Consider the following 11,243-nt stretch of genomic DNA (forward strand, 5'->3'; position numbering starts at 1 on the left):
ATGTCTCCCTCTGCCATGAGATTAAGGCTTTAAAAGCCAGATAGTCACTGCAGTCTAGTTAAATGTTGCAGGAAAGAGAGGCTGTGGTCTTTATCAGATTTTGTTTTCTTTTTTAATTGTTTGTATTTGTATTTGGGTGTTTTTGTTTTGGTTTGTTTGTTCAATGTTTGCATCCCAGAACTGATCAACGCGAGCGTCTGCGGGGTCATCAAATCGCCTTTGTGACAAACAGGTAAAGCCCGCAGAAAAGTGTTCATCACCCTGATGCCTTATTGTAATTTACTGTATTTGTTTGGTGGTTTTAATTTTTCATGCAGTCCCTAGGGCAGCCAGGGCTCCTCCTCGCCTCTTTGTTCCTCAACAAAGTCCGGAGCGCTACTCAGGTAAAGAGATGTTTCGCATCAAGGCAAGGGAGGAAAGAGTGGGGCTGGGGGTGTGGGGGGTCGCTTTTGTTCTGTAGAAAAAGGGGGCTTGTTCTCAGTCTGCCATTTTTACCGGGGGTGTGTGAGCACTGAGCGAGAGGCTTGACACGGGAGCTTTGCGGGATGAGAGCAGAGAGAGGAGAGTCCTGTCTGTAGTCCAGCCATAGCCGAGCGGAGCTGCAGCATCGAGCCAGTGCAACAACACCGAGTAAGCTCACTCTGCAAACACACCTGAAGGCCGTAGAGGACCCACGAGGATTTATAAAGCAGGAGGAATATAGTGACGGGCTGTACGTAGAAACAAGAAAGAAACTTCATCGCAGAGCTTTTCTTCTCCAAGTGCACTTTGGGTAGCTCTGTGACAGACGCGGGCAGCTATACCTTAGTGACACATTATGAGCACTAACTGCCGTTTCAACTGAGCAAGATTTTGTCGGCGAAGGTCACAGATGTAATGAAGAATGTGTCCCTTGTGCTTTTTTAAACCTGTCTGTCAGCGCATCTGACCGTTTTCTGGATCCCTTTGAAATCTTTGGACTTGGTTGCTTATTTTGTAGATTGTGTGCTCTTATTAACGGATCCTAGTAAAAATTGACTTCATCCAACATGCGACCCATCCCATCCAGGTTCAGCTGTGTGTGAGTGCTGTCCTGCTTAACCTCGACTCTTTACGCACTATTAATGTTTTTCCACGCAGCCCCGTATTAAGTCACTGAATGCACGGTATTCTTTCTTTTGCAGGTTCCTGCACTTATTTGCATTGTTCTACTACGCGCAGGTATGTCATTACTACAATTTGTCTTTAAAATACTGCAAATTATTTTAGTTGCAAAAATAAGAATTAGGTTAAAAACCGTCAGTCCAAGCGAGCGATGCGCAGCAATCATAAAGAGAGGGGGAAAGGTAACATAACATGTTGTAATACGGCAGTATCGAATGGCTCCCACGGCGCGCGGCCTGCTGACAGGTTGCTGATGAACATATTGGCCCTGGCACAAGATGCTCGGGCACAGATTGGGGGTTGAAAGATCCAACGTTTCCGTTACTTCCACTCATTCCATCACAGCGGAACGCGACGGAGAGAGAGTGCAGTGAAAGAAAAACACATTAAGAACGAAGTTAAAGTAGTTTCATAATATTTCACACCATGATGAATGAGTAGTGGAGCTTTTATTTCAATCATACGACGTCTTTTTTTCTTCTTCTTCTGGGCATTGCGGCGCGCATTCTCCTGTATGCACAACCTGTTATCACACCGTGCGTCTTTTTGGAACCTGTTAATTTCATCTGGCAGCCGCTCTTCTGGAACTTGTTACAGTTACCCCCCACCACCACCCCAAAACACAAACAAACAAAAAACCCAAAGAAAGAAAGAAAGAAGTGAGAAAAACAAACGGACGCGTTTTCTCTCTGCGCTTCAGTCCCGTCAACGACCCGAAGCCGCGCGACCGACCTTGTAAATTTTAAATAAATAAGTAAGTAATGCCGTCTAATTTCTGACAGGTAACCAATCAGTCCCCGCCTAATTTCACGCAGCATGTAAGCGAACAGAGCAAAGTGACGGACCGCACGAGCCGCAGGTTGATCCGGATCTACCAGCTTTACAGCCGGACCAGCGGCAAACATGTACAGGTCCTGCCCAACAAGAAGATCAACGCCATGGCCGAGGATGGAGATGCGCACGGTAAGAGAAATCCAGTAACTCCTGCTGTAATAACTGCACCGACAACTCTCTAAAATCGCTTTCACACAGCGCAGAGGCCGCGGAACCTGATTTATCTGCGTTCATTTAGGTAGATTTCAGTTACTTTTAAACATTACCATAATTTGTGCTTATCAAACTATAGTCTTACAAATGAAACCTGATTCATTCTTTTTTAAGCTTCCGAAGTATTTGACATATTTCACAATTGTTTGTTTGGTTTTGTTTCTCACTGTAATTCAACCATGTTAACAGTGAAAGGTGGGCCACTGTACTATATGAGAGAGAACATTAACATAGTTGCAAAATCACCTTTTGTATTTAAATGTCTGAAATTATTTTAAAAGAGTAAGATCCTTTAAACATCGTCAAGTACATTACGTGCATTATAAATGTGTCAGTTCGTTTCAATCATTAATCCCGGAGCCGTGTGTTTCTGTCTTGTCTGAAGATGCTTAAATTTCCCAAGAAAGGCAACGATATCAACATTATCTTCTTTTTTTACTCAATACTAAGTATTATTTACTTAGTATTGAGTTACTTACTTGTAGCCTCTTTGCACTCTATCTGAATTCAGTCTGTACTATTCGAGGGGAAGAGGCCTAGAAAAATTGTCCAGTTGGCTGTGGATGGTGCTGGAGGCGATCCTCTAGAGATCATGCAGATCTGGAAGAGCTATTAGAAGCCATCCTACTTATGCCTCCTGAACATTTCCTGCATAGTTCTTGCTCCCATGTCAGCCCCCACCTTTAACCCTTCTCTGTCCTGCCTCAGAATCTAATGGGCCTCATCGAGCTTTACACTCTTTGTTTTATTTCGAGTCTTCCATGGAGCTAATCTACTTATTCTTTAAGCATCAATAGTGTTTAGTGTCCTTCTTACTACTGTCTGTACAGGAGCCTAAAATGTTGCTGCTGCAGAATGTGTGTGTGTGTGTGTGTGTGTGTGTGTGTGTGTGTGTGTGTGTGTGTGTGTGTGTGTGTGTGTGTGTGTCCGAACTAGGATCACCTGAAGTACATTTTTGAATGAAAGAGAAAGTGAGAAAGGGGAAGTCTGTGTGCTTTCTACATTCTCTCTGCCCATCGTTCAGCTCAGCTGTAACTGCTGCTTCTCAATAGTTAATCTATTTAAAACAATGTGACTGTTGAAACATTGTTTATTTAATGTTATAGACAATCTGCTGTTGTCTTAAGGTGCTCTGAAATAATATGTGTGTGAATGTCAGAGGAATGCACTGCAAACCCAGGAGATATAGAAATACGGTGCACTATTTCAACAGGAGAATTTACTAATATTTTTTGTATTTGGGTAAAAAAGTAACATAAACATGAAAATCCTGTATTTCCTATGTCTTTCAGTACTTTTCAGGATATAGAGATAAATGTGCCGCTCTATGCATGAGGTCAGTGCTGAATTATTTGAAAAGGGAGTCTTAATGAGACTGCCAGGATCGCCTCTTTAGGTTTCAAAGGCTCAGGAGACACGTGGTTTTATCATTTTGCAAAAATTCCAACTTGCATGAATCCCCAGGAATGGTCCCATAGGCTTCCCTGTGAATGAGTGTGTATGCTTGGAAATACATGCAAGCGTTTTTGTGTGTGTTTTTGATTCATTTTTTCTGGTTGCATAGTCTGCAAAGTCATTTATTCAGAATTTAATGTTTACGCAAAATGTCTAACAAAAGGCACAGAAACCATCTCTGTGTTGTAGTTGCTGACTGAACTCTTTTGTCTGATCTCTGTAGCTAAACTCATTGTGGAAACAGATACTTTTGGAAGTCGAGTGCGCATCAGGGGAGCTGAGACTGACCTATACATCTGCATGAACAAGAGAGGGAAGCTCATTGGCAAGGTGAGGCTCAAAGCTGATTTCAGCCAGCTCATGCTCCAACGACTCACTAGCTGATTCTAAATGATAATGGATGGAGCAGTACAGCTCAAGAAAATACTGCTCCATCCACTGCTTTAAGCAGACCTCAAGAGAAATTTGCAGAGATCAGAGAAATAAAATAGATTTCTTTGATATAAAAGAATCAGACTTTGACCATATGACTGAAAGGGTCATGTATCCAGGGTCCAAATGGCCTAGCATGTCAGAGAACAAGTCATTTGTTTGTCACATTAAAGAAAATTATTCCATATTAGTGATGCTTTTAATCAATAACATCAGCAACAGTCATTTTTGATTTACTCGTTTTATTTCATTATTTTTTTCTGTGAATAAATCGCATTAAAAGCAAAACAAAGACTAAACCTGGAAACAGCTTCTTCCTCACACTAAATGTCAGAGTGACTATTATCCTGGTCAAAAAAAAAAATCATAAAATTAATGGCGCATTAGAAAAAATAATAATACTAATTGATTAATTCTATCAATCAAGCTAATCTATAACATTATTTTATTAAGTTCAGTGCAATCCCATTTCATTTCACATTCATATATTATACAGTAAAGATCCCACAATATTAGAGAGACAACCCTAACAACCCCATGAGCAAGCAGGAAGGAAAGTTTCCTGTAACAAAGAGAAACAGGCAGAACGAGGCTGCCTGTGGGGGTGAGGGGAAAGAGACCCATGGTTTAAAATTAATTACTAATGATTACATACAGTAGTGGTGTCCAAACACATGAAGAGTGAAAAAGAAACACTGCATCATGGGAAGCCCCAGCAGCCAAGTCCCATTGCAGCATCACCTCATCCAGCCCCAACTGCGAGCTTCATCAAAAGGAAAACCTTTAAGTGTACTCTTAAAAGTAGGGATGTCAACCCAGTCCAAACTGGGAGCTGGTTCCACTGGTTGGTTTAGGGAAAAGTTTAATAATCTGAGTTTTGATCAAACAGTGGTCAACATTATTTAATGCAACAGGACGAGCACAGAACCAAACACTTTATCAAGTCTAGTAATAGTGGGAAAGTAATTATCGACGTTTACTCAGAAAGCTTAATCACAGAGACGTGTCGATATCAATACGAGGAGTTTTTTAAAGTTGCTGTACAGAAAGATAAATCTGTGGGACAACTATGAATATGTTTTTAAAAACTGGTTAAAAGAAATTCATGGACTCATTGATAACTGAAGCTGACTTTATGTGATCCTGACTAAACTTATTTTAAAGTAAATAAGATGTCCAAGCTTTACAAAAGGCTTTTTTCATAGACAATGAATTATCTAAATATATACATTAATGTTAAACTATCATTATTGCATTTTTACAGGTAATTTATTGTCAATACAGAGTTATAATGACACTGGCATCAACAGCTGAAAATAGTCCAGACTGAATACACTCCCACAGTTTTGACAAAACATACGCTGTGTGGCCGGAAGTGTACACACAATTATTATAAATGTTATGGTAAATTTGCTTTTAACAGTTTCTTTGAACTGTTGATTTTCCAAAGTGGAATGAATGTACAGAACACACCTTCAATCATTTTAAAAAACAAGAATTGGGTTTGAATTTATTTGGGATTTTCTCCAATCCACACATGGCCAAAAGTAATCGTATGGACTCAAATATAGATGCACACTCACTTATGTCTTTTAATTTGACAAGGCCCAGGCCTTTTAAAATCACATTAGTGATCAGGACTGACTACAGCTGGTAGTTTCTCTTTGCAACATAAAAATAACTTGCTTGAGAGCAACGCTTGTAACAATGTGTCTAAGGAGCTCAGTGAAGATTTGCACAAAGTGGGAGGGTCTCTTGGAGCCATTTCTAAACAGTTGCAGATTCCATGATCATCTGTTCAAGCAGTTATATGTAATTAGTGATTTAGATGTGTCATCTTTCTGGAAGTCCCAGGAGAAACCCAAACTTTTGTCCTCAGATAGAAAAGAATTTGCCCAGGATATTCAGGAACAACCAGGACTCAAGCCTGCCATAAGTGAAAGCTGCTGCAATGCCAGCATCACCGCCCATAATGAAACCAGCTTTACATTGCCATGGACGGAGACTGTGACAACACCTTCAAGCTTAACTTGAAGCAGGATTCACTGGGGCTGTTTTACTGCCAGTGATACTGGTACGTGGCACAAAATGGGTGAAATAAAGGAGAAAGAGGATTACCTCCTAATTCTTTAACTTTACATCATATCGACAGATGTTGGAAACTCAGACACAGCTGGGTGTTCCAACAGGACAATGATCCCAAACACACATAAAAACTGGTTTTGGAATAAATAAACTAGGCTGACATTAACATGGGCTATACATGGGCATGTGGACTATACTTAAAAGTCAGGTTCATACCAGTAAACCAGCCAGATAAGAAAAGTGGTCAAATATCCAACCAGAATTATGTTAGAAGCTTGCTGATGGGTATCAAAAGCATTTTGGTCCTATTCCAGGAAACAGGTTTAGCTAACGACCCGAGATGAGGGGAATTCTGGGTTCTCAGTTCCAGAACGAGAGTTAACTTTAACCCTGAGTCACTTACCAGGGTAACAGACGCTGCGACGTAACCTGCTCGCGGGCAGGTTCTCTTCTACGAACCGAGTTTCTCTCTGACTCCTCCCCTCCTGCTGCACCTGCACCAGCTGGTGTGAAGTTGAGACTGAAGTGATTTCAAAACTTTAAAACTGAACTAAATGTATTAAAGTGAGTTTTTAGTAGACTGATTAGAACACAGATCTGGCGGTGGTACATGCCGTGTAGGGGCCTGTCCTTCCATGATGGTTCCTCCTCTAACTCCTCTTCTTTCTGGGGTCTTGGGAGGTGTCAGTAACTTCTTTGTCCTGCTTTGGCCAGTTTATTACCCCAGCAGGGTATCTGATGACCAGCAGTCAGTGTTGATTGCCCAGATTGTTTTCTTCCCATTCAGCTGACTCCTCAGGACTTGCCTGACTCTCTGCAGGTTTTTGGTGGTTGTGGCTTTCCTCTTCATGGTTTCCATTTCCCCGTGGGATTCCCAGCTACTTGTAGCTGTCCTCAGTGTATGCTTTCTGGTAGTGCAATCCACTCAGTTCTGATTACCTTCCCTCTCCTTGTTGTTCTCCGATCCGAATGACATTCCGATGTTGTTGCTGTAGATCCTAGTTTGATCCATACAGCTTGATGTCATTCATGTAGAGAAGGCAGCTAACGATTGCACCATTCCATAGTCAGTATCCATAATGATCTCACTGAGGCAGAACAGGCCTATGCAGAACAGCAGTGGGGACAGGGCTCCTCCTTTGTAAATCCTGCACTTGATGGTGACCTGTGCAATTGTCTTGAACTTGGCCTGTAGTGTTGTTCACCACATTGAATTCCTGATGAAGGTTCTTAGGGCCCTGTTGGTCTTGTACAGTTCAAGCCATTCCAGGATCCCCGTGTCAGGGATTGAATCAAAGGCTTTCTTGTAGTAAATCTCGGTGGTGCAGCGACTGGTCTTCTCTGCTCTGTCTTGAGGAGTCAGCTGAATTGGAAAAGCAACAACCGGGCAATCAGCACCAATGCCCTGATGGTCATCAGATACTTTGCTGGAATAATAAGCTGGTCAGAGGAAGCGATAGCACCCTGTGACATTAAGACAAGAAAGCTCCTTACCATGCAAGGAGGGTTTCTCCCCAAGTCCATCACCCTGAGGCTGTACATTAAGTGGAAGGAAGGAGGTCGAGGACTAGTGAGTGTCAAAACCACTAGGATAAAACAACAAAGACCAATGAGTACACCAGGAAGATGGCCACAACTGATCGTGTGCTTAGTGAATATGTCAGGCAGCAAAAACCAGAGAAAGAAGAGAAGCAAGAACAGGAACCATCATAGAAGGACGAGCCCCTGCACGGCACGTACTACTGGCTGATACCGAAACATGCTACTAATGGCTGAAGAAAGCTGGACTGAAAGACAGCACAGAGGCACGAATCAAAACAGCACAAGAACGAACTGTAAGCACAAGATCTATAGACGCTGGACCCTAACTCACCAGACAAGAGCCCAGGAGCAGGCTGTGCAGATACCCCGGAGACAATCCAGCACACAACCACAGGATGCAAGACGCTAGCACACAGGGCATATACGCATAACCCAGTGGCCGGTATAGTAGACAGGAACATCTGGGTTCTTTTTTTTCCTGATTCTGAAGGACATGGCGTTCATCTGCTCATGTTTTGCAGATATTTTTACATGTGCCACTTCTTCTTTTATCCTCCACTTGTCCAGTTTCTTCAACTATTTCTTCACACCATGCTGAGATATGCCAACATTTCACTTAATAGCTCTTTGGGAATCATCTTGTTGGTGCACAACTATTACTTTATGGTTCTTAAATTGTTATCTTTGGCATTTAGATTCAACAAAAGACATGGAAACAAACTATGTGTTTTTGTAAATGGTTGCTAGTAACAACATGCTTAAAGATACAACTGAAAAACTGGTTCTTTTTGAAGCTGGCCGTTATTTGTAGATACAACGCTGGTTTAGCCTTTTTTATGCTCGTATTATTCATAGGTCAGTGTTAGGTGGCCTAACAGACAGACTGAAAATGACTGAAGAAGACCTTCGGAAAGCCCATAGAGTTATTACTAAGGACCACTTTTAAAAGTTACAAAAGTCTGGCTCTTTGGAAGGGTTAGAAATAAAGAAATGCAGGCTGGCTCAGGACTCTTCCACAATACTGCATTTAACGTTGTCATGTGAGATGTGTCTTAGTGGGTGACTGCCTGACCTCTCTCACTGTGATGGCTAATAAACAGAGCTGCCAGCCTTTCTGTAACCCTACCACACACACACACGCTCCACCCACCCAGCACCCTACCTTGAACACCATCTGCCCCAAGCTACCGGCCCAGTCACCACCTACCTCACCCGCAGTATATGTGTGCGTGCATATGCGTGTGTGTGCTTGTGTTGAAGAATTGACAGAAAGTGTGTGTTTTCAGTGTGTGTACAGGAGTGTGCCAGGACTATTTTTAACACACTCTGTACAGTAGGCCAGGACTGCGTGCTAGTGCAGTTTCAGAGAACTACACTGTACACTTTGTCTCATCTTTTTTTACTTTATGATGTTACCAACTGGACATCACACGTTCATCCATACGTCACCCATCTTTCATAGCCTGCCTTTTATTGTCGTAAAGACCTGATGTAACCTGGAACTTAAATTCAATGGGATTCACTGAACTCTGCAGACCTGGGGGTGATGTGTGTTTAAGCATCTACTGATTGTTATTCTGGCTGACCAGAGCTGTTAAATTTAACCACAAATGCAACAGGAAGTCAAACCTGGAATGAAAGTGACACTTAGGGTCTGATTAAGGCTTTATGACAGGAAGGTGTGCGCTGCTGCAACTGACCCACAAGGGTTGCTGGAGGTCTGTTGAAGGGGGAGAATAGTGATCTTCCTCTGTTTGATTTGTAATGACTGTAGCATACGCTGCACATTTGAGGGGAAGGTTTTCATTCTGCAAATCTTTAACATCTTTTGTGAATATCCTCTTTTTTCTGTCATTTGTGATTTTGCAGAAAAACGGACAAGGCCGTGACTGTATCTTCACCGAAATCGTTCTGGAGAACAACTACACGGCGCTGAAGAACGTCCGTTATGAGGGCTGGTACATGGCTTTCACTCGTCGGGGGCGTCCACGGAAGGGCTCACGGACACGCCAGCACCAACGTGAAGTCCACTTCATGAAGAGGCTGCCAAAGGGGCACCAGCCCACCCATCCGAGCCACCACCGGCCTTTTGACTTCATCCACTACCCTTTCAGTCAAAGGACTAAGCGTACGTGATACCCGTCAGAGAATAAAACGGAAAAGTCAGAGAAAAAGGAGAACCTGACTGGATTTCTCTTCTCTCCCCAAAAACCTCTGGAGACAGTTTTATACTGATAAATATGATACCTTGATGAGTAGTTTATTTTTTGTAAAGTAAAAAAAGCCACACAAAGACAAAAAACATATATTTTTGTACTCCGGATTTTTAGTACTGACTTGTGTAAAAAAGTAAAGGAAAAGAAAAGTTTGTTTTTAATCCTCATGACTCAGTGTTTGACTTTTTGAGGATATCGTTTTAGTAGAGTGCCCTGTGTTGATTATTGTTCGTTGTTTTTATCAGTGGAGTCACTTCTTGGACTCTTGCCTGCTGCTCAAGGAGACTTGAAGGACCCTGATTGACCTCACTGCCAGGGAACGCTATATTCAGACACACAAACTGTCTCGTAGTGTACAGGAGGCAACAAGGACTATAATCAGAATTATTTGTTGGTAACACTGCAGTCCACACTTTTTGCTGGGCGCTGCGTCCTGACTGGGATTGCTCATTATCTCGCTCACACAGTTCAACCAAACAGACATTCACTAGCATTGAATGGAACAACATGGCAGCTATACTTGATATTCACAGGCTTGTGTTCTGACTGTTTTGTCTCGATGTGTACAAAATGCATTGAAGTGTAAGTGTAATCCACGGACACATCCCCTAACCCTTTGTCTTCTCGTTGCTCGCTGAATGTCTGTTTTTATACATATATAAATATATTTTTATTTGAGGATGTGTAAAATAATTTTACGGATGATTTATTTATTTAAAACGTGTAATAAATGCACATTAGAATACCGAAGCTCGTGTTTGGTACGTGCTTGCTTGGGATCCATTTGTGAAACTTCGGAAAGTCAGACATGTTGCTGACTGGCCTCATCCCCCTACAGCCACACACTGTAATGAGTAATGAAGCTGACCGATTGCAGAGTGTGTGCGAGTGGTGTCTTCCAATGTCTCCGTACGTATGGCATTAGAGTTCACTGGTTGATGAGGATAACACCAATTTGCCTTCACAGGAAGCAGAACTCCTCTGTTTTGTACCTGCTTGCATGTTGCACAGTGCTTTCCTCCACTTATTAGAATACAAAATGACAGAAGCTCTGTACATCCCCATAGTCGTCCTGTCTATGTTTATTCAATTTTATTTTCCTTAAGCAAAACACGTAGATAAGTCAAATAATAGACCGATAAGTCATACCCAAGTAACACACTCTACTGTAGCGAGGGTAACATTGCTGCTCATGTTGGGTAAACATCACAGTTTGGCTCATTCTGCTGGTCTGTAGGTGTATTTCATTTCCTTTTCTTATTCATTTCCAGACATCTTACAGGAGAAAGAGCTTGAGGAGGTTTTTTGGGGACTGGGAAACTT

General features: G+C 42.1%; 1 protein-coding gene across 2 annotated transcripts; it reads left to right on the forward strand.

Moving 5' to 3' along the window:
* Positions 1-471: 471 nt before the first annotated feature.
* fgf8a (fibroblast growth factor 8a) lies at positions 472-10,690 on the forward strand. Of its 2 annotated transcripts, none has more exons than XM_085427712.1 (5): positions 472-1,060; positions 1,164-1,200; positions 1,959-2,106; positions 3,869-3,975; positions 9,574-10,690. In XM_085427712.1, exons 1-5 carry the CDS (start codon positions 1,029-1,031, stop codon positions 9,838-9,840), a joined length of 591 nt encoding a protein of 196 aa, XP_085283838.1. In that variant the 5' UTR covers positions 472-1,028; the 3' UTR covers positions 9,841-10,690. The 2 variants fall into 2 exon arrangements, with proteins under 2 accessions (XP_085283838.1, XP_085283837.1); XM_085427711.1 differs by having other exon boundaries at positions 474-1,060; positions 1,926-2,106; positions 9,574-10,689.
* Positions 10,691-11,243: the final 553 nt, after the last annotated feature.

Source organism: Rhamphochromis longiceps, linkage group LG13 (assembly GCF_057381845.1).
Source record: "Rhamphochromis longiceps isolate RC_006_pf linkage group LG13, R_longiceps_female_GT1.1, whole genome shotgun sequence".
NCBI lineage: Eukaryota > Metazoa > Chordata > Actinopteri > Cichliformes > Cichlidae > Rhamphochromis > Rhamphochromis longiceps.